Below are 24,356 nucleotides of genomic sequence, written 5' to 3' on the forward strand. Positions count from 1 at the left end.
GGGTGTTTTTTTTTTGTTTTTACTCTGCCATGCTTTCTCTCTGCTTGCAAATTCTGGATGGTACGTGGTCAAACCAGCACCAACAAAGAGCAACACCAAGAGAAAAATGGTAAGGTTTATTAAGGAAAATGAAACTGCAGCATATTTTGCATTGCATTGCCTTGCTTACGATGGGTTTTCGCATCGAACACACGAGAAGTATTCTAGGTGCTTCGGATGCAAACGTGCGCGTAAACGGGGGTGCACATGAAGGGTGTGGTTTTGTGAACTTGACTTGATATTTACAGAACCCACACGCTAACAAAGCCAGCATCAGCAGCAACCATCCGGAGGAACAGTTCAGCGAGCCTTTTCACCAATCAAATCACATTGTGTTAGAACCACTTTCTTTGCTTCGTTTTATAAAGTTTTTGTAAGACTTTGGACAAAAAATACTACAACTATTCAAAATAACTACTGTTTGTTCCGGTGCTGGCTACTGTTTTTCTCGGACGATGAAATAGTTCATTCGAGCTGAAGGCATAAGCTACGCTACTAGAAAACAATCGTGCGAATGGAACTACTGTTACAAAACTCATCCTACAATCAGTCTCTAATCAGCGAATGCAGATATCTTCTCGGTTGCACTAGTGACAATGTAGATGAGATGAACATTTGATGGAAAATTCTGCACAATAATCTCAATTTCTTTTTCTTTCTTTTTAGTACTTCTAATGAACCACCATGCGTCTCCATCGAAAGGACACCACATGGCAGAGGAGAAAAAAATAACTCGATAATCATGAAATCAGTTTCCAATTTAACTATCCCCAATCTCGTACGAATCAAAACGACCAATTTGATGCACACAGATTTTGATTCCTTATCTTAATGGTCCCTTATCCTATGCCAAATTTACCAATCAATTTGCTTCCAACGAGCCCGCTGGCACGTTGAATGAAAGAAGCAAAAAAAGGCTATAAAAATGAATTGTATGCAAAGGGTAGCTCAATTTGTTAAAAAGTGTCTTCAGTAAAAAGTAAAATAAAAGTGTGTGTGTGTGTGTTTGGGTGTGCACCCATGCCCACCCCCGTACAACGGGCAGCAGACGGGTTTGGTGACGTGCCAGGATTGAAATGGAATTAGATTGAATTTGTTTTTGCCTGCGCATTTTCCAATTCCGTTTGCTTCATGAAGATGGTGAAGGGGTTTGGTGGTGTGTTGGTGAAACCGTGAATGCTGGCAAACGGGGTGACGGACGGTGACGAACGGTTCAATGCGATTTCCTTTCGAGCGTGAGATTGTGTATGTGTGTGTGTGTTTTAAATGAAAATTTTATTGCATTTTGCATTACAGTGGTTCCAGCCACAAACGGATGACGGTGTGGAACGTGTGTGTAACAGTGAGAATGTGTGTGATTTTCTGGTTTAAATCGTGAAGTAGTAAAACTAACATTAAAATTTAAACAGATGCAAATAGATTTAGTAAAGAAATTATTTCATAAAAATAAAAACAAAGTTTATAACTTGGTTGTTGACAAAAAAAAAACTATAAAGAAAAGCAAAATGCTTTAATTTGAAATATCATAAAGTCTGCAGGCAGCAGCATAGCATTCAGACACTAGCTAATATCGTTTGCACTAGAAAATGTTGGTGTAGCGAACATTCTCTCCAACCAAACAAAAACTCATTGAAATCATACTAAGAAACGAAACAGACGGAACCGAAAAACGTTACCAGCAGACGATAATAATCATCTTCCGTGTCGTACCTTGTGAACCGGAATCCTGCACCTGTTTGATGGTAAGGAACTTAGGTCTTTCCTCCCCGGCTATGATCTCCTTTTGCGTAACGCGTCGCTCTGGCGATGACTTGGTCAGAGGAACCAGAGCAATTGGGAGGGTAGCATGAGGTGGAAGGGGAGCTTCCAGCATTGGCGAAATGTCGTCCGAACATTGGGAGTCACATTCTGGAAAGAGAAGCACATTTTAGAATGGAATATTTACGCAAAAATAATAAGCACTATGACGTTGTCTAGTTGGGACTCGACAACAACAAAGAAGGAGGGAAAAGTAAAGAGTAAACATACAAAATGAAATATCTTTTTAAAAGTAATAAATATAAAATCTTGAACAAATTTCATACGATTTTATGTAACCCATTTCACGAAAAATGCATCACGCGGTACACTTACTTTTTCTTACTTCATACCGTTCTTAAACCTCCACAAGAGATCAGTACGCAGAAAATTATTATTCCATCCTACAGTTTTCATTTGCATCCAAAAGGATTCAAAAATACTCTTCAAACTACATTAGAAAACAAATTTCAATGTGCCATTCCCAGAATCCATTTAGCTAGACTCAGCTGGTTTGTGAAGCACAGAGATGCGTTTGGTTGGACGAACAACTTTAATTTTAATTGTCGATAATTACGATTACTGTTGCTTTGAAATTATTTATACAACTATGTTTATTACACTTCTGGCATGTTCTACTATAGATAATAAGTTAAGTTATTAACTGATTTGGGTAAAGTTTGATAAAATAATGTTTCTAATGATATACTTTAAATCAACACCAGATTGAGGTTAGATTTCGTCCGTACGGATCAAATAAAATTGACGTTTTCTATGTTCAAAAACTACATTTTCTTTTCGTTTTACATGGTTTGTTGTATTGTCATTATTTTCCAAAAACAAATCACAAAATAAGTTAACAAATCAATGGCAAAATCATCGCATCGTATAAACCACATGACCAAACTCTATTCCCCACACATTTCTTAAATTTAATGAGGTTAATGAGCAAAAAAAAAAGAACAATAATGCCATGGTTTCGTGAGTGCATCTTGATTCCCAATAATCCTAACCACACGTTGACATCAAATATGAATAAATCGAAACCCACTGATTGGACGGAGCACTATTGTGGCCGAAATGCGTGCAAGAAAAATAATCTTTACGATAAGCACAGAACAAACGGCGAACCAATTCTAACGCTTATTCGTGTGCTACACGTGAAAAAACCCCCCCGCCGTAGCATATAACATGCCAAACACGCACATTTCTCCTGCGTTTCACGGCATGATTCGTGCATTTATGCGGCGCACGCAGCAAGAACGGCTTATAACGTGTCCGCCACGGGTCTCGTAAAACCCGGTGAATGATTATTCCAGTCATCATTTCGGCTGGTAACTTGGTCCGCCACTCTCTACGTTCTCTCTTTCACCGGATTGATGATGGGTTTGCTGTTGCTTCTGAACGGCTTCTGTTGGACAGCACGACCCAATTCTCGTCACGATTCGGGAATTGAACCATGCCACAGTGCTGTTCCCGAAAAGAAAGCCTGTAATGTTATTTGTCGATGACACGGGAACAACACGGTATTGGGAGCTCCTGACGCGTTTTGTCACCGTTCTGTTCCGTTGGTGGTAAGAAATAATGCTCAAACAAATGCTCGAATTATATTCCCATAAGGTTTTGCAACATCTAAGGTGACAAACATTTGGCAGCTCAACTTTCATTTTTGGTACTGTGGCAAAGGCTGTTAATGCCGAGTTTGGTGGCCAAAACTCCCAATGCACCAATAAATTTTGTGTAGCTGTGGGCACGCTCAACTAGTGCAATGGGTAGAATATTTAATTATTTCATCCCACTGGCTGCAACCGACACCACAACCCACGAAACCAGCTGTTGGTGGTTGGCATAAATGGAAACAAATAATTCGAGAACCGTTCAGCTTCCCAGAATATCGTCATGGAACGTACAAAATGAAAAATGTCAATGTAATTGGGTAACAATGTAACATTCAAACGCATAAATTAACGCGGTAATTCACAAGAATAAAGTAAAACTAGATGCATTTCTATATCCCAACGTATTTCTCCACCAGACTTTCATAATTTCACCAGCTGCGTTGGATCCAACACAGCATGATGCAAACTGAATAAAAAGAAATCCAATCGTAATGGCTTTCTGAGAAACTTTACTACACTATTTGCACTGATATGCAATTTAAACGGCGTCCATTGCATGGTACCGGGCACACAGAAATTTCATTACACTCCACGCCCAGCACGGTAGTGGGCGTCGTCAGCTCATGAAACTTTGATCGTTCCGAATGTAAGAAAACGTCACAGAAATGCGATGGGACAAGGGAAAAGGGAGAATACCAATACCTGCAGTTTATCATATGATACCATCCATTCCAGGTGGTACAATATTTTCTACAACAAACTAGCACCAAACGAATCACCATTGCCCGGGCACCATGATCGACTGAAATGCATATGTACTGCAATTGAATAACTCATTAATCTCTCCCTGTGTGCAAAAACTCGGTCGGGTGTGGTCTCTTTGTTCCCAACCGGGCACGCAGGAAGCTGCATTTGCTTCGATAAATACAATTTGCGCATCAGAAGGCATCAGGATTTTGGTGTTACGTATTACATCCTTTTACAATAGTCACGTAATGATTGGACATTTTGCAGCATTTAGCCCCATGTAAATGGCGTACAGGGTGTCGCATTAAATTGCGCTAGTGATTTTTTACGCTTCATACACATACATTGAAACATACTCTCAAATTTTGACAATCTTCCCTGTACCAGAAAAATAATAATAACCGCCCAATATATATTTTAGAACACTTCAATCTCAGTCTCTACGGCTACGCGGCTACACCGTGCATGGGCTTGAGTCGCTGCTGCCCTGGGAAAAATTATTCAACCGGTAATTTTTTACAATCTCCCATCCATCCACTCACACAAAAGCTTTCGTCCAACGCAAGCATCCATCGTACCACAGGTCTTATGGCAAACGACAGCTTAAGAACGTTCCGGTGGTTGAACTTACATTTCATTACCACCTCAACGCGCTCCGACGTTTCAGTGTTTGAGTGTGCCGTTTCCGCAATTATCAACCAACGACTCTCACCATCCACGTTGGCTGCCATCATAAATTGAATGAGCCGTCTCGGCGACTCCTATCAGAGTGCAGAACAAATTCGCCCGCCTGTACGTGCTGTCCTTCTTAGTTGGAAAGCTCAAGGGAAGCCTAAGCGTACGGTGGAAATGTTTTTCATCGCACTGTACAAACCGTTTCTCATCCAGTTCAAAGCTTCAAGCTACTTCGGTCAAGTTTATAGTTCATCAAACCTTTCAAGTGAGTATTACAGTCATGGTACCTATTGTCGTGGCAGGTGGAAGTTCCCATGATTAAGATTAATAAAATGCTGGCAAAACTTGACTCAATCCATCACTGCGGGGTGGCAAGCGTACAAGTTAGGAGGCCCTGCTTGCTACAACATTCTAGCGGTATTCTAACTCCTTATGGGAAGCATTATGTAGAATTGAAGAACAAACACACGGTAGCGAACCAAGTTGTAGCGATGAAGCCGTAGAGCCTAAAATTTCATCAAGAACACTAAAATATGTTCCGATTTTGTGGAATTCTACTTAACTTTATGCAAACCTACAAGGCGGTACTAAGAAGGTTCGCCGAATCCATTAACATTACGACCAAAATCTCTCACACTTCTAGATGAATAGTTATTGTGCGAAAGTCATTCCCGAATTCGATTGCCGTTTCTACGAATCGATCCAAATATTGTACGCCCCATCTGAGATGATTGATATCCTTTTTAACAAAACTTTTCAGCTACGCCGTCGCAAGAAGAGGGGCATTTCTAAAGAAAAACGTCATCTTTGAACGTGTCAATAAAGTAAAGGGAAATTTTTATTCAAGACACGCTAAATACGGGTTTTAAATTCCATGTCAAAAACCACAAGAACACCGTAAATACCACGTCGTGTACATAACCACACAATATCCAGCAAACATGGGCTGTAAATTACAGTAGGAAGAAGGAAAAACTCCACAACTTGTCCGAACTGAAACCACCATTTCTCTGTTCAAGCAGAAGGATGTTAGTCCTAGTTCTCAGAATCGTCGACCCAAAGCAGATACTTGTCTCGAAAACGGATTTCCGAACACTTCACAAAGCACGGAATCAATCGAACCAGCGGAGTGAGAATACGTTCCAACATTATCGCACAACAGCCGTGCTAGCATCGAGAACCGAATTGCTTTTACCACACCTCCTCCAGAAACATTCTATTCTACATGCCAAAACAAGCGATTAACTTGCCACGTCTACTGGCAACATTGTCTCAATCGCCGGTCAATTGACAATTTCACCAACGTTGGTTTGTGGTGGGTTAGTAAAGCGATGGAGACCGTACCACCCAAGTTCTTTACGTAATTGGATGACTATTAGGCCACATGTTAAGGAACCACAGTATCGATCCAACATTGGACACATTCTTCGGACGAAATTCCACAAAAATGGATACGTAAGGGTTACAACAATTTGCAACAATGTTTATCCTTTTTCTTCCTGTTCTTAGCTATGTTCCTCAAATTCTTCTTATTTCCAAACCTTTTCATCTGTCAGTAGATATTAAAATCTATTGAACCTTCTACCAATTATTTGGTAAACTAAAACACTCATCAACGCTACGAACAATTTTCATTCATCAATCTCCAATCAATGTAACGTCAGCTGTCACGTTACATATCAAACCCCAGAATCAAATCATCTACAGCTGGCACTTTGTAAAGTGTAACGATCGAAATGCCAATCAAAAACTGCCGATTCGTCTGCTTAATTAGCATAAAGCTTCTTTATCGAGTTTTTCCCACGGTCGTTCTCGATGTAATAATTTACACTACCGAGCGCAAAATTGTGGAAAATCTCTCATTGCCAAGCTCTTTGATAAGCTTTAATCCTGTTGTCTCGTGCTCTGCAAATAACATCATCTGCTATACGCCTTTTGGGCGAAGCATTCGGGGTGAGAGTGCTCTTTGTGAAAGCTAGCAAGCCTAAGAAAAACCAATCCACTTCACCGTACTGTACCGCCGGCGGCACGAAATGGCTCCACCAGAAGAAAGGACATTATGCAGAATGGTGTAATTACATTTGATGGTGCCATAAGAATGGAGAAAATGTGCCACATTTGCAGCACGCTTTGAAATACCATGGCAGATTTGTTGGTTGTAATTGAAAAATTCTCTTCAGCCATTTTGTAATTGTATCCTGCTTTAATGTAATTCTAGTGGAAGGTAAATTAGTAGAATCAGTACAAGAATAGTTTACCTTCATCGCTGATAGTGCTTAGCGCCTCCTTAAGACTCCGTGATCCAAACGATAGTATCGAAGGACATGTGGATAACCGTATAATGTTCATTTTTACACTTCACAATGTTTTGTATTTTTTAAGTGTAAAAGTACCATTTACAAACTCACTTAGTACTTCACAAAAGCTTCTAACGTCACTCATAAAATATGCATGGCAGTATTGGTATTATGTTTAATCCTCACCGTCTAATTTATTTAGCAAAACTCTACACCATACACAAGTCCCCTAAGTATCCAGTTTCATGCAAAGCAAACATAGAAAAGCTCCTAAATTAACCCTTTGGGACATTGGAATCATTACTCGAACGTGTGTACTTCCTTCGCCACAGAACTCTCGCTCGTTAGAAGCTACTCACTTATTACTCTCATATTTATTTACCGAATACCGCTCTTCGAATTAAAGAACATTCTGGGGTGGGCCACCCAAAAGAGAAAAAAAAACAACCACACCGTCTATTAGTCCTCCAACCATAAATACATCGCTACGGGTGGGAAGGAGTTCGGAGACACAATAAGTGTAAAGCTCAACAAATCAGTACCTCACTCTTATCGCTACCAGCAACCCATTGTGAGTCCCGCTCCCAGTGGGAGTCACTCCGGTATGGCGAAGAGTTTTATTTGTATTTCACTGAGCTGCGGTAGCCAAAAATTATTTACTTTACAGCCATCCTACACACACACATGTCAAGCCTCCACGTTGCGTGATATTGTGCAGCAAATTGAAATAAAAAAGAACTCTCTCACACACTCTCTTATTCCTTGCGCATAAAGTTCATTAGGGAAAACGTCGGGAAACCGCACACAGGAACAGTTAGTAAAAAAAAAAGAAGGAAAAGCGTATAAACATTAAGGCACGCTCGCACCAACCACCCAAAACACGCGATGCCAATTAATTTCATTCCCCAATTTGTCACCAATTTTCCTCTCGTTTTCACATTTTGCACAACCACCAGCAGTGTATAGGCACTGTGGTGACACTTGATTATTTCACATAATTTTAGGTAAAGTGATTTTCGCCGTTTGGTCCTGTTTTCTCGACCCAACTCTACGTGATGGCGTTCGCAGGAAGCTGCTGCTGCTGCTGAACAACCGGAAATTGATTTTTCGGCCTTCTGAATTTAAGAATGCGTCCCTGATCGCGTACAGAATTCCACCAATATACAGCTCGAACGATTGCTAGGAATTGATAAACGCGTTGAGTGCCCATAACTCTAGCCCCGGAGGTTCGGAATAATCACTGCTCTAAACATTCCTGTCGAATACCTTCACAGAACTTCAATATTCATAACCTAACGAACACTACTAGTCAACCACAATATCTGTCTCTTCCCGTAGACAGTTCGGCGCGTGTGGCGCATAGCAACGGTTCACAAGACACACAAGGCCGAAATCGATTGCGTCCAATCGCGGTCGGTTAACTTTGCGGGATAAATTGAATCCGACTGTGCCGCTGCCAGTTTGTCCGAATGGAAACCCCGTGATGAACCATGCCACCCGAGGAACGGACACTCTCGCACTAACAATCGAACCCGTCACAAGGGTTCTCCCTTTTTCCCGGACAGGGAAATTTTGAAACACCACGAAACGCAACGACCGGCAAAACAAAACTGGCTGGCTTCGAACCGATTTCACGCTACTGATCATCCCAACTGACGTTCCCGGACGGAGCCTTCGCGCTGGACAGCTTCCCTCTATTTCGATCGAAACCACATGCTTCCCGTCATCAGCCCACCGTCAGCTTCCTCTGTCCTGTTCGGGCTTGCGAAGCATAAATGAAATCAAAGCATAACGTGAGACAAACAGAAATAATATTTATATGTGGAACACGCGTTCGCCCCTGCTCCGATCGTACTGTGCAGTGTTTAAACATAGACTGTAGCATAAATAAACCACTCCTTTGTGTGGTTCCGCTGGGGTAGCGATCGGGTTTGGTCGGCCAAAGGCGAAATGCAATGACCAGAACGACCCACGGCTAGCATAACACAACGGTGGTTCATTCATTTTGCCAAACCGCTCCGGAGACTTCCGGAATTTTTTATCGATGCACACGGTGCATATTCGCACATAAAACAACTGCAGACACAAATGTAGACAAAGACTTGTTTATAAAAGTGAAAATTTGTGCGTCAACTTGTTTTTGCACTTCGGAAAGAAAACGGCGACCAATCGATGTGGCAACAATTCTCCGGAAAAAAAAGGAACGTCGAAAAGTGGCGTGTAAACTTTGACGGAGCGCCCTAACAAAGGGCATCCTATTACGTACCTTTGAACGATTAGAAGTTTGATTATTCGCAAACATTCAAACCGTCTGGCAAGTAAGCAGGGAAACAAAGAAATGAATTTTCTTGGAAGAAGTACGAAGTAGGTAATATGATAAAAAGCAACTTCAGAACATTTTTCTTGGTAAGCGTAATTCTAGAGGAGCAATACGGCCATCCCAGGTCCCTATGGAAGAAAAATGTAATTCTAGAGCTAGCAAGTTTGATTTACTTTCCAGTCTTAGAAGATTAAGGCTTCAAGAGTAAAATATGAGCAGTCTGATATCGTCTCAGGCTTTACATTTCAATCACTGCTAGTTGAGTATTTATTTACAAAAGAACCGATACCGAAAATCATATCTGGAATGAATTTCTCTTGTACTTTAAACTCCAACCAACACAGTTTGCCATACTGCTTTCATTTTTGGCTGGGTTCGCAATGCACAATTTATGATCAAGCTATTCTTTGATAGCAAACTAAGAATTAAAAAAAAGGCGATAACCATGGCAATCGAAGTCTGAAATTAGAAATGGAAAACGAAATAGTTTTCCGGATCCGAACTTATTGCTGCTCTGTTGATGACAGCAGGACTTGTCATGCTGGGTATTAACTTTTCAATAGTATTGAAATCGAACTGAATCGAAAAAACTCCAAATACAAATCATCCCTTCTTCTCGTATGTGGCATGGAACCAAACTTCCATCCAAAGTTTTTCTACGTGCAGAGGGTATACTGAGCTGCTGGGTCACCTAACGATTACGATTAAAGCATTTATCTTCCCACGTCTCGTATCAAACCACATGCCAACTTAAATCAGCCTGTCTAGCCGGTGCTAATGAAGATAGCGCATCCCGTGCAACTGTTGAGCCAGTCTACACAAACCAAACATTGACAGTCTCATCAGTGCCGGATTTCACCCAACATGCCAAAACTGTAATTCGTGCGTTACTAATTTTGTGTCCCTTTACATGCTATTTGCTACACTGTCACATGGCCCGGGCAACATCAATAACAACCTTGGACAAGCAATTCGGTAGGCTCATTAAAGACGACGAACACATCTTACCGAAAGCCTTCGACTCGGGATGCCACATATTGCTCGGTTATGTCACAACCATACAAAGCCAGTCGCATCTTCACATCCGACCCTTTTTTTTCCTGTCCCCCATCAAGGTGTGGCCGACATTCCCGTTTTACCATCCCCGACCCGATAACGAATGCGCTGAATCAACGAAAGCTTGTCGCTTAATAATTCCAGCTGAACGATGGTGGTCCGGTTCGAGTATTTGGTTCCGGTAGTTGTGTCTCGGTTGGCGATAAATGGCAAATGTGCTCGCGGCAACTATCGAACCGTGCTTCCGCCCACGGCGTTCCCCCATTACCAAGCGTTTCCCTAAAGGGGAAAATGTCATTCGCCAGCAAGCGTGGGTCATGCATGTATGGAGGGTATTTACAAGCAAATACCTTCCGAGGATCCAGCAATTGCGCCCGACCCTAGGAAACTTGATATCGCGCAGCAAGAACTGCAGTCACGCGTGACAGAGAACGGTTGCGATGGTGGCCCGCCGCACGTAGGGTCACGGTTCACGAAAGCTCGTCTATCCCTTTCCGCTTTTCCGATTCGATTCGACGACCAGTTTGTACTTCCCTCCGGAGTGACCACGTGCACACATCACCGGAAGCGAAACGCAATGAAACTCCAATTTCCGTTTGAACATTTCGCTGGCAAGCGAAGGTGTGGGTGTACGGTTGATGAGAGCGGAGGGAACTTGTTGCGTGTACTTCCGGCACAGTGACAGCGTCCTGCAGTAGACGTCTAAGCTTAAATAATTGTCGCACAGCTAGCGCTTCAAAGCTTTATTTTTGTAAAAATATTTCACCGGCTAGCTAACAGACTTGTTGGTAGTTGGTCAAACACTCAAACCAACCGTGTCATGCGTATTCAACACCAACTAAACCATCCTTCCGTTCTACGAAACTCAATTGTGTAATGGGTTCCGGAGAGATTTCTGACCCAACATGCGCCAGCGCTCACTAGTATGGGTCGGGAAAATAATGGACCAATTTAGTGCTCTCTTGTCAACGTGTATTACAAGTAGCAGTTGCACGCTTCTTCATTCATTCAAAGCACCCAAAGGTGAAAGATATTATTAGATACAGCAAAATTAACACAGCATAAATGAGCTTCACAGCTGCTGTTGTGTGATGGTATTTGCTAGAAGCGCATAATTCTCATCTCCTGTCGACCGAAAACCTCACATTCCCTGTGGCGATTGATTGAGTTGTCAAGCTAATGCCGGCAAGGGAAGGCTGGAAAATCATGCACAATATTGTCCATTTCCTGTTAGCTCTGTTAATGGATCCTGTTGGACGAAAATAGGGACGGTACTTTCGAGCACTGAATAAAGGTCAGAGAAACCTTTCGTTTAATGAAGTAGAAATCGATTTCTAGTCAACAAGCGCCCTACGTCTTGACAGAAAGACCAATTTTATAGTGCAAAAGGTTAAACGGAAAGCGCGAGGCTGCGTTCGTTGTTGATGAAAAACACAATGTAAGCCAATAGCAACCGGGTGAAATAGCAATTACATGTGGCTCAATGATGACTCTTCTAACTTTAACGTCAATTTTAAGGAGTAAGCCATTTGAAGTTTCTTTAAATTAACTTCCATTGAAAATTAATAGTAGGCATCTCCTAGGAGCCTATTCAATCGAGTACTATGTCAATTTGTTTGTTACGACCTACGTCAACTCACCTTCGTCATGCATTTGCTTAGCAGCACATTCCGCACATTCAGCGCATTCTGTACATACAGCAGTTTGTTGTGCTTGTTGTTGCTGTTGTTGCTGCTGTTGCTGCTGCTGCTGCTGCTGTTGTTGCTGCTGTTGCTGTTGACTAGTGGAGACGGTTTGGGAACCAGCCTGGCCTTGGCCTGCGGTGCCCGTTTGTTGTCCCTGCTGGCCAGCAGCAGCTCTGGCTGCCAACATGGCAGCCCGTTGCTGCTGTAGCCGCTGGATAACCTGGAGCTGCTGAATATGTTGTGCACCGAAGACATGCCCACCGAGTGCTCCACCGAGTGCATTGTCAAGCAGTCCACTGCCGTCTTTGTAACCCTCGGGGGGGCTCAGCGTGGCCTGATCGACAAACTCGATCGGGGGAGCAAACTTCGGACTCTGTGAAATAAAGAGAAAAATAGAGAGAACGTGTTACAATGTGATTATTGTATTATTGTACTTTACAGTACAGTGAAGCACCCTGCACACTTACAGTGTGCCCAATCCCTAGCTGTTCTAGATCGATCACGCATTACTTATTCGTGTGTGCTTATGCACACAATTTCCAATCAAAAGGTGCAGTATGGCTGAACGTGCATACAACTGGTTCCAACTGCCAATCAGTTTCTTAAGCACCAGAACGCAACAATCGGCAGCGGGACGGGGTAACCGTGTAGCCTGACGTGGCGTGTAATTGTTCACCCGGAGAAGATTGAATTGTTGCTTTCTTTCAATCGATATCTTGCTGCCCCGCTGGTTGGCTATCTACCGTGTGCCTTTTGTCTGTCGGAATCGGTGTCCGGAACGAGCCACTCCCAGTAAGCGATACAACAACAAAAAATACCACCATAAAAAGCGTAAGACTTTCGATAAATAGCTTACAACTTGTCATGCGATAAATCACAGCCGATTTGGAATTTCCAGCGCTGAAGGAAGGTCGCTGGCGAATTTCACGTCCAAAAGCTAAGCAAACATGGCGTGCAGGCCGACTTGAAGTTGCGCATATCTTCGAGAATTTGTAAAGGTACGGCTGCTTCCTCGTACGTAAATAATAGATAGCGATAGCAACAGTAGTGGCAAAGCGGAGCTGCTTTACAATACTGCTGAATAAAATATCATCTCTCCACGTAGACGAATGCAATCGTAACGGATCAGCAAATATCATACGGAATGTAAGAAAGCATTAGCACTGCTGTGCTGGCAAGCGACTGTTGGAGAAATCGTTTTTATTTCGCAAAGGGGAAACAAAAAATGGTAACCCATCGTTTCTGATTTTCCAATATTTGATTTGAATCAAGGAAACATGAAATATATTCACTACAATCAATATCGTTTAGAATATTTCTCATAAGGTATGCTATAAGCTATAAGAAGAATTTCATCACTTTCGGCATACTTCCTTGAACTTAACTTTTTATCCATCCATCCCTAAACAGGAAATTTGTATCCTTATGCCAGTACACCTTACGAACATATTTATTTTATACCATTCTTACACACTACATAAATTAATTCAATTGCACTTTATTGAAAGTAAATTGACAGTAATAGCCAACCCATCCTTGCCATAGTTACGATTCCTTCACATTCATTGCCCTTTTTGACCGAAATACCGGAGCCGAGCTATCCCCTGCTGACACAAAGCATGTTTAACCCATGAAAATATTGAAACCATCCAACATAATGGCCCCGCGGGCTAATCGAGCTGGCGATTCCATCCACAAACCAGAGGCGACCATTGAAGCCTGAATGACTTTCAACGCATAACCTCTTCACCGTCATGTGTTAGGATAAGATATTTTACATCCTTTTTGCTACACACACACACACACACACACACACACACTCGTCTTAAACCTCCTTCTCAAGAATGATAATGTGTCTTGATATGGCCCTGAAAATACTTTACCACTATTTACCCTCGCAACATTCCGCGGACGCAGTACGCCGGTCATAGTGGTACGTGGTTCGTTTAGTAACAATGGCCTCGTTTTCGAACTCAACCATTGTACTAACGTGAACTCGTTCGGTTGCCATACCCATGCCTGCACAGCGTCCTGCTACTTCGCCACGCTATTGTTAGCCTGCCCAGAGCGAGCAGGATGGAGAACACTTTCACCGAAAGCTCGCACAGCCAAAAAGACTTCGCTACCCTAGCCCGCATTATGCTCGTATGGTGTTTGTACGTGCGTTCCGTTGTGTTTGCGGTACGTCTGAAGCACATCGGTGTAAGGATCCTTTTCCGTCTCATACTTAGCCATTGATATGGTACGTTCTAGAGGGTTCGCAAAACTCGGCCTATCGTCTAGCGCGGCATTCTTGCTGGAGATGGTTGTTGCACGGGCATTCAGCATCCTTCGCCCCGTATCCACGATCCTTTGCGACTAGACGATACTGAGCTGTTTTTTCGCCCTCATAAAGCTCCTTATCGAGTGGTACAAGAAGGTGAAGCGTGTACCCAATGCCCTTCTGATAGGACTATTTTTACCACACGACACACAAACCGGGCAGCAAAAAAAAAAGGGGAGAGGGGGGGGGGGGGAAGAAAAGTCAACCCAGACTAAGTCAACGAAACCATACGGTGAATGAAAAGCTTCATTCCATCGGGATCCTAGAGCAAGGTGACATAAAACGTGCCGGAAGTTTCGTACAGCAGCAAGCGGATGCAAGGTAAAGCGGGAAGTCCTTCTCGGAGTGGAGGATAATTGAACGACTGGCTCTTGGCGGAACGAGCCAATAGCTGGAAGAAGGTAATCGAAAATGAAGTCAAAATCTAGCGAATCTCTTCAGCTTTTTTTCTCCGCTTTTGTCTCGTCATTCGCTCTCTTTATCATCGAAACATCAGCCCGTTATCGCATCGTTGAATGATTGTTCTGATTCGCTATTAGGAAAGCGACTACTAACTAAGTGAAAATGACAAGATTCCTATTTATTATCAATTTGTAGCTTCCGTATTACAAGTACCGATAAAAAGCAAATAAAATAATGTAAGAAGAAACTTTCAAGTCTCATTCAGGTAATGCCTTTACGCAATAATCTACGGCAAAAGTCTATAGAAATTCAACATCTTAATGCCCAATTTTGTTGAATTGCTTACGATGTAAATCAAACTTATGGTCACATTCAATTCCGTTCATGAAGATTAATTATCATCTCAGCTAAGAAGCTTTTCTCTGTATCGCAGCTCATTCTTGAAACCTCTGAATCTGAATTCTCGAAAGATCAGCAGATTTGAATAAGAAGCATGAAGCTTTTTGCGGTCTTGTAGAACAAGACACAATCACAAAACAGTCGCCCTGCTATTATGTCATGTTATTCAAATTTGTTTGCCAGCCAGCCACCAAACTCTTTAAAACTTCATGAAAATGGGTGTTTGGACGCTTCCTTCATGGAAGTGCTAGAAACAAAACGAAACTCTCGACCAATATCAAAACAGCCTACCCCAAACAGAGAACACCCGTAAATCATGCCGCGGGCTTTGCTAAAAAGGACGCGTTCCTAGAAGAACCTTCTGACCCTAATTTTATGAAAACCTTCCACGCACCCAAACGCACCTCAGTTTTTGGCCATATCCGGTAGCCGCTCTGTCGAACCTACCCACAACAACAACCAGTAAAACCATCGCAGCCGAAAATCCCTGGCGCGCGTTCTATGGAAATGAGTGGCTTCTTTTCGCCCAGGACGTTCAAAGCGGTAAAACGGCGAGCTTTAAAACAATTCCCTTACGTGACCTTGCAGCAGCAGCAGCAGCGGAAACAAAGTACAGGGCCAAATTATTCAAAGATTAAAAGATTTTGGTCTATATTCGGACGAGGCTTTGCTGCAAAGACTTTAGCACGAACGGTGGCCATTGTTGTGGTGGGATATCAAGTGACCTGCTAGCGCTCGGTTTGGCCTGTTTGTGGCGGGAAAACTTGATTTTTTATCATTGTTTTTTAAATGAAAAGTTACATACTAGTGAAAAATCTTATTGTGCTGTATGTTAAAAGTTTAACAATTTTTTGTTAAAAAGTTTAGCTCGCTATTTTAAAATACAGCATTATCAAACCATTATGAATCAAAATTAATCATATGCTACTTGTCTTTTTTTTTCCTTTGAATTATACCAAAAAAAAACATCTTATTCGGAGTCCCACGCAAAGGATAAAACTCTCCAAGTAATCTTACCAATAACTCTATACATACTCAAGCTCAAGCTGATATTAAAAATAGCAAAGGATAGGATATGCTACCTAGCTAAAATTTTACTTCATTTCCTTATGTCAGATAGCAGCAGGATCGAACATTTCATCAAAGACATCAAAACCGTTCCTACGAAGTGCCCGCAGATTCTGCCTTCTTCTGTGCACACCTTCAATTTATTCATGTCAACCGTTGTCAACTTGGCGAAAAAGGTCAAACATCTTTGAATGGTGCCGTCGCTACGAATTTCAATATTGTAGAGGCAAAATCAAGCCACATGTCCTGAGTAAATTTGCTTTGCTGCTTCGCGGCACACCGTGCGGCTGAAATGCCATATTGAAAATACGCGCTTGAATCATTGGCCCACAAAGTTTTGACAAGGTTTCACTTGGAAGCAAACGATGGAATTGAGTAATGCTCGGTAAGGGAGCATTTGACAGACAGAATAGCTCTAAACTTGTTGCAAAATTTTCATCGTCATCTTGATCAGGTTCACATTTTAAAGGGCTTTTCCTAAAAAACATTCTTTTCTCAATTTCTACCACTGACACTTGATACTCCAAATCGCTCGAAAAACATTGAAAACAACCTTCCTCTTACTAGAGCAAGTACTTAGAACCTTTCTAGTCACCGCAAAAGTTTTTGCTACACATTCTTGTGCCAAAAATATCATTCTACTCGATTTACTCGGTACCAAGAATCACCAGCAAAAAAAAAAACAACACACAAATGCAACAATTCTTGCATCAACTGTACCCCAGCAAAAAGCACACGATACCAAATCGCTCCTGAAAGCTCCATTACTTTTCCATCCTCTCGTCCTGTGTGTGCGTCCAACCCGTACAACCGAAAACCACATGTAAAGGTGACAAAAAGTCACATCCATTTTCACCCGGTGAAAGAGTAGCGCCAGATGCCCGCTACCGGTTCCCCAAAATAGCACACGGTGGCTACAAATCTCTCCCCTGCTGATGGGGCAAAGTGTTGCTCCGTTCGTCACATTCTCAAATAAGAGATCATCCACGTCGTATCCTTGCACCGACCGAGCCGGCTTGAGTGTTTATGTATATCAGGCCATCATCAGTGTTGCCTGTGCTGCATATGGCGCCTTGCCTTCCAGCTAATATTATATTACCACCGGCTTTGTTGGAGCGTAAGTGGCACATCTATTTTCAGCACAGTCGTTCTGAAACGTGCAAAGGTAAACACGATACAATCGTTGATAGCATCTCGCTGTAGTGTGTATGTTATGGATGGTGATAAATGGAAAAGTAAGACTGATGCTGGGAACAAATGTTGTGGCGACAGCAACTCGCTATAAGTTGTGCTATTTTTGTAAAAGTATTTACAAATCTAAAATGCACTAAATCAGTTTGCATTCGCCCTCAACAAAGCTTAATCCAGGCAATATCCGCATTCCAGCCCACTAGTTTACATAACGCTAAGCCTAAAAGCTGTCCGTAAGACTCACATAATTCTATCTGCACCTCGTTATCTCGCATCAACTCAGCCCGACGTTACTAAAACCGGCCTCTCCAAAGCATTGAAACTTACTGGAACAACTTTTTCCACCTGCACTAGACATGAGAGCTTGTCCGTACCGTATCGTAGTCACCGCAACGACACAAATGACGAAGTCGAGTGCGGTCTACTCATGTCCGGATGCCTCGCAGGAATAGGAAGTGGCTCTGTTTTCCATGCTTTAGTCTATGAAATCCGCTCATTAACCTATTTACTCTCATAATATGCTCAGTCGTCTCGTTGCGACGAAGGAAGAGTAAATTCATAATCATTGTCGACACAGTATGGAGTCACAGCATTTTTTTTTTTTGTAATTTCAAAAGCAGATCGCAATTTTGTTCAAAAACTGCTTTAAAATATTTTAAATTATTGAAAAAAATTGTTTTGCTTTACTCTAATAAGGATTAATATAATATCAAAACGCTAGAATTTTTGAAAGATTTTATGGTAAATAAGTTAAGTTTTAGAATTCATTATCGCTAAAATAAATTATTAGGAACCAGTTCGAAAACAAAATCGAAAATCTCTTGAACCAACATCACATTAAGGCACTTCGATTCTTCTGCGCAAACACTCGGGCAAGCATTAATCTAGAACAATAGAATTAATTAGTACGAATCTAATCAGATAATGATGTTTTCGAAGATGTTCCTAGAAATTGTCCATCGATTTCCATGAATTGTCTTTAATGCACACACTTTATCACAGAAGAAATAAAGGCGGTTCCGTGATTAGGAACTATGGAAGTCATCGAAAACCGGCCGGAACGTGTTTCCCCGTAAAAAGAACTGACTATCTGGCTACGGGATACTTAAGTCAAGGGGAAAACAGTAATGGCAGGTCAAGCTCTCGCGTGTCAAAGGAGAAGATGAGATTTTTTTTAACAAAACCGCAAATTATTTCATATAAACTCTTTATGATTATCCACATTTACCCGAACACAATTAATAAAGCAAAATTTTTGCTTTGTTCGTTTTTCAGTGTTTACAATCTTTTTTTTTAAAGCAGCTTTTTTTAATAGCCGTTTTTTTTACCGATGTTATGGCACATGTTAGTCCCGATTTCATTATGAAGATTATAAAAGCAACTAATGCTGCTTGCAAAGAATAAGGTATAAGCTTCCAATCCCTCCGGAGGGTCATGAGTCATAACTTTACGTGTTACCCACCCATGCAACCACCCTTTTTCCTCTGCCGTACAGCAAAACCTTCACTTACACTTAGCCGCAGCAGATGGTGTCCTTTTGCAGGTTTTGGCATCGTAAAAAGCAACCGCCAAAGCAAGGACAAACGCCTGCTCAACGTTCAGCGGCAGCAGTTTGACCCAGTTACCTAGCAGAGGCATCTCGGAGCAAAACCGCCACGCTTCTCATCCGCATCTTTATCGTTTCTCTCGGACGGGCAGTGTCAGCAACGAATCCTTAATCCCTCCTACAGCTGGCAGCATACCTATGCAATCCCTCTGTGCCAAAGTGGAAACATTAAAACGCGATGCCGTATTATGAAACGGGGACAGTATGTTTGCCATTTTGACTCACTATGGTTAACAAAGAAGTGACATGAGCGAGCAGCGCAAAAAAAAAACGAAACCTTTTCCCGTACCAGGTTTTTCACGTACAGGTCAAATGGAGTTGACGCTGCTTCCCTGTTCGGCCCCGGTCCTTTGGCGGGCAATAAACGCCACCCAAAAGAGCAACCAGCAAAGACTGAGTGGGGAAAATTTTGGTTGACTAAATAAATGGGGTGCTTTTCTGTTTTTTCCCTTATAAACACAGCCGCCACGTCTCCTGACACATGGGGAAAGTCTGTTAAACGAAACAGCAGCAATGTAATATGGACTATGCAACGATTTACCTTTGCAACGAATAGCTTACGATAGCGACAATTTGTAAAGCGGATATTTACCATTTCCGCTTGCTGCAGCGGATGGTTTGGAAGTCGAATCATTCTGACAACTGAGTCATCTTTCCGTTTTTTTATATATAATGTTGTAAATGAAGCAAGGGAAAAACAAACCTCAGAGTGGAGAACCACGATGTATCCAACCATCTCAACAGTATCACCTGAATCTGCAAGCCTACAAAGTCCCAAACAGAGCAACAATTATATATTTATCATATTGAGAGCGTTGCAAATACAGCAGATAGAATTACTCTGATGGCTAAGGACATGTTACTATTCTCTCTGATCAGATCCTTGTAGACACAAGGTCTCTTGGCAAAATGTGTGATTTTCGTTATATTACTAATATTACTCCTTATTGTACGGGCATTATTACAAAACGTGTCCGTGATCGTGACATGATAGGACATTCCGGTGATAGAGGCGACAGTGGTGCAAGTCTTCAGACGACGGGACAGGCATTTTTTTCCCCGCAAGGTGAGGACTGACTATCCAACTACGTAGCATCAATAAGTTTAGGAAGACATTCAATGGCCGCCATTGGTATCGAATCTGCTGACTGAGCACATGAGAACCGACGTACCGTACCGTCTGTTATTCGGACTGCGGTTTTATTGACGCCCCATACATTCTTGAAATTCTTTGTTCTGATGTCAGTGTATGTAGCAATACCACACTGATACGGGTATGGTCCGACAACTCTTGAAGGTTAATATAGGATCTCCATACCCTACTCTGACTCAATACGTCCACGGCGCACAGAATGGTAACATATCTCTCCAAATATCTGAGCTTGGGTACACGGGGAAACTCAACTGTCCGTTCTCCATGTAAGGGACGGCTGGTTGTCCTTCTGTCCTGGCATGCTGCGGGACTTTAATCAGCTAGGATGCGTAGGCCCTCCGACTAGACAGGAGGTTGGGGAAGAGGCCTTGCAAGCCACCCCCAATACCATTGCAACGAAAGGAAGACCTGGCCATGTCGATACGACGTGCTCAATCCTGAGCACGCCAAGAAAAATAAGAAGACATTCTTTCCAGGCTCCTAGTAGAATTGTTAGTCCAAGGCCACTATTTCTACTCCGTATTTTCAACCGAATTTGGTTCAAACGACCCTCTATCAAAAATTACAGCTTTATACCTTACTTTATCAAACGCAGTCGATTTCAACACTAGCATTAATAATCTTAAACTAATCTTACGTAGCACCTATTAAGATAATTGAATCCTTTCCCAATCCCAATCCTTTTTTCTATCTTTCATTTATGGTCTTTATTATGCTAAGTAAAGGTATTTGGTAAAATGTTTGTTTCGTTTCATTGGTGTTCTTCTTTTAAATTACGTTAAATTAGAATAGTTTTGTAGGCCAAAATAGGCTAAATGACTCAATGTATTAATAAATAAATAAAGAAAACTAATTCCCGCACGGCCATTACGTCAGGTGAGACACCTCCGTTTACGACGCCTCTCACTGACCTCTCTCTGAACTGTAGTACACCGGGTTTGAAGTTGTTTCAAAATTAACCATCATATTTACACACCCCTAACAATTACACACTGTCGCTGCTTCTTCCGAATATTGTTGGCGAAAGAATGTCCTTGAGAATTTAAGAATAAGTTTAAGAACTTAAGAATATCTTATTGCTTACTTTTAAGAATTATTTTGCTCAAAAAAAAATTTCTTTAAAGTACCTATTCACTCATTTGTTTGCCATACTTTCCATGGTACAATTGTGCCATACATTCAATGGTACAATGTATCTATCAAGCCTTTTTTCCCGAAGGTTTCGTGTCCTGGATCCTATCTCATTCCATTTGCCAATCGATGAGTTTGTGGAAAATATCAATTACACCACACCGTGCCACACTACAACTCGTACAAGGTAGAAAACAAAAAAATACTATTACGTCATAAATACCATTTTGTACCTTTGCCAACACAACTTAGCGGCTGTTCGTTTTGTTAGCTTTAGTTTCCACGTTTTGTTCTCCTTTCCAAACAACAATGCAGCTTTCCCGAGGGCAGTGAGCCGACAGAAAGCGTCCCACAAAAAACGTCGTCTGTCGAGTAGACACAGATACTGATTTGGTTGTAGTGGAAGCTTTTTTTTTCTTTCTATCAAATTTCCTACGACAAAATACTCCCAATACACAGCTCTCGGTAATAAGCATTCACATGGGACAAACAGTGTTACAATATAGTGCAAAACTGTTCCGAACCATGGATCCCGTTGGATCAATCGAAGTAAAGAGCTGACAAAAAATATGGTTAAACGGAAGGGAGCAAAGCGAATTATCGCAAAAAGATCCTCCGAGAACCGTACGAATAATCGGGCACAACGGTGGGTGTGAACATTCTGGAAAAAGCATATTGATTTTCGTTTCGCAGAGAAAAACAAGAAATACTAGGCACAACAACATCGTGCAACAGCAGCAACAAAAAGCCAGCATCGATTCGCTTGGTTTGACGACGGAGAGTTGCCAAACGCTGTTGGTATGTTCCTCCGGTATTTTTTGGTTTTATTTTTCATCACAAAGTTTCACTTCGCCAACGAAGTTGTGCTTGCGTAGAAACAGCGACCATGGGGAACTGACCCGAAACGCAGTGGGAAGTGAACTAAGCAATTTTTATGGCCTCTTGCGGTGGAAGATAAATTCCTTTTTCACAAAAACAACATAAAAAGGTTGTCAAATCTCGACACAACTATTGCTTTCTCAACACGAATGAGTCGACTTGTAAAGCTCCATTTTGCTACCAAATGTTCTCGTATATCATCGGGAAAACATTCATTTATGCTGACACAGCGACTAGCCATTATGTCGGAGGCGTTAGGGTAAACTTGTCGGTGGATCTCTAATCTACCATCCTTAGCGTTTTTACCAGGCAAATAAACACCACGGAAGGACCGCATATCATCCAACAGACATTTGAAAAAGGGCGTATTGATGTGTTCAACGCGACGCATCCACTTTTCCCAAAAGGACATACAGCAAAAAAAAAAAAAGCGGTTCGACAACGAGTCCAATGACAATGAAAAACCTTCAACGATGAATGTTGTTCGTTCTGGAAATTCCCAGCCATTTCCAAACCCAAATGTATATGCATGTCAAACTGTACGGTTTATTCCACGCTTAGCATCCACCAAGAAAAAAAGCACCCGTCGTGTATGTTTCTTCTGCTCTAAGTGAATTCACCAAACATCGTTGTCCGGACGGGTCCGGCCTCTTGGGAACAGCGAATAAAAGGAATAAATTGATCAGGAACGAACACGAAAGAGAGCGCAACACAGCACGGCACTTACTCGCACGACACGGCCCAGTACGGACGCAGCCAAAAAAGATAGCAATCAAGCACCAGGCGGCTCCATCGTGTCTAGCTGGCTGCGGTTTTACGGTACGTACGACCGGGTGGGTGCGGTTGCCTTTTTTTTGCGATCAAACACCGTTACCATGGTAAACCGTGCTATTGGCAGGCCGAATTCAATAAACATGTCCCAATTCCAATTTGCGACAACAGCACCACACACCACCGAAACGACGATGGTTTAGATGCCTTTGGAAGTCCGTGGTATATGGCCAAGAACATTCTGCTTCCGGAGCGATATGTTCGGTACAGCACGGTGTCTGCACAAATCTTTCTTCCTGATCGGGATATACAGCCTTTACGGATATCTGGCTCGACTAGCGCAAGGGTTCTAAAGCGAGCGTCCAAATAATTAGATTTATTTTTCTGACATCGCCAACGGGAAGAACCTGCAGTACTGCCAATACAAGTACCACAAGTCAGGTCCTGCGAGTACTTGTAGCAAAGAACAAAAGCGGATTGCAGGTTCATAATGTGACCCTGCACGAAATGAACAACCCTACGCTGGTGATGACTGGTACTACGTGATAGCGGTCCCGACTCAATCTAACACGACCGCATGACTTTAATGAACCTTTCAACGGTTCAGTGAAGGATATTTGGTAGACACCGGTACCTTCCAACTACGATGACCGATCAATGATTCTCTTAAGACTTGTGTCTCGAAATAGCACCATAACACCGACCACCTTTTCTAGCACCGGACGCTCACAATGCGCCGGCAGCAGTGGAGCACGCGTAAAAGCTCGTTAGGTTAAAGTGCCATTGAATTATACTTCATGCAAATGGAATCCGGCTGTTAATGTCCTACGCTAACAAACAATCAGCCGTGCTGGAATGGGTCTGAAAGTTGGTTGATTTATTGGATTTACGGGCTGTGCACTATATATAAACCAACCCTCGGTCCCGTGGGCATTAAAAGCCCACGCGCGTCTTTGTTCACTTGTGTCTGAAGATTCTTGCGTCAAAAGCTCATCAGAGTACAAAACGAAATGAAGTAGCGTTTGTACACTTATGGCAGAATTGGAATTATATTATTTTATCTAAAAAGAACATTTCTATAAAAATCAACTATAAAATCAAGTTAACATTAACTGTTGTAGAAAAAACAAGCTCCGTCTTCCATGCTAATTTATGCGTAGTGAAGCATATTAATTTACATATTTAATAGATGAAACAA

At 42.1% G+C, this 24,356-nt stretch overlaps 3 protein-coding genes across 3 annotated transcripts in view; 2 read left to right on the forward strand and 1 right to left on the reverse strand.

Moving 5' to 3' along the window:
• Positions 1-24,356, forward strand: part of LOC126559023 (glutathione S-transferase 1) — a 435,657-nt gene that overhangs the window by 353,226 nt on the left and 58,075 nt on the right. The window lies entirely within an intron of this gene.
• The window catches only part of LOC126557342 (endoplasmic reticulum chaperone BiP), a 205,185-nt gene that overhangs the window by 63,539 nt on the left and 117,290 nt on the right, over positions 1-24,356 (forward strand). The window lies entirely within an intron of this gene.
• The window catches only part of LOC126559617 (uncharacterized), a 39,707-nt gene that overhangs the window by 7,399 nt on the left and 7,952 nt on the right, over positions 1-24,356 (reverse strand). The window contains exons 2-3 of the mRNA XM_050215786.1: positions 12,191-12,608; positions 1,750-1,947 (exon numbers count right to left, since the gene is read on the reverse strand). Coding sequence (XP_050071743.1) covers positions 1,750-1,947; positions 12,191-12,608 — 616 coding nt within the window. The remainder of the gene's footprint in view (positions 1-1,749; positions 1,948-12,190; positions 12,609-24,356) is intronic.

The sequence above is a fragment of the Anopheles maculipalpis genome, chromosome 2RL, assembly GCF_943734695.1.
Source record: "Anopheles maculipalpis chromosome 2RL, idAnoMacuDA_375_x, whole genome shotgun sequence".
Lineage (NCBI taxonomy): Eukaryota > Metazoa > Arthropoda > Insecta > Diptera > Culicidae > Anopheles > Anopheles maculipalpis.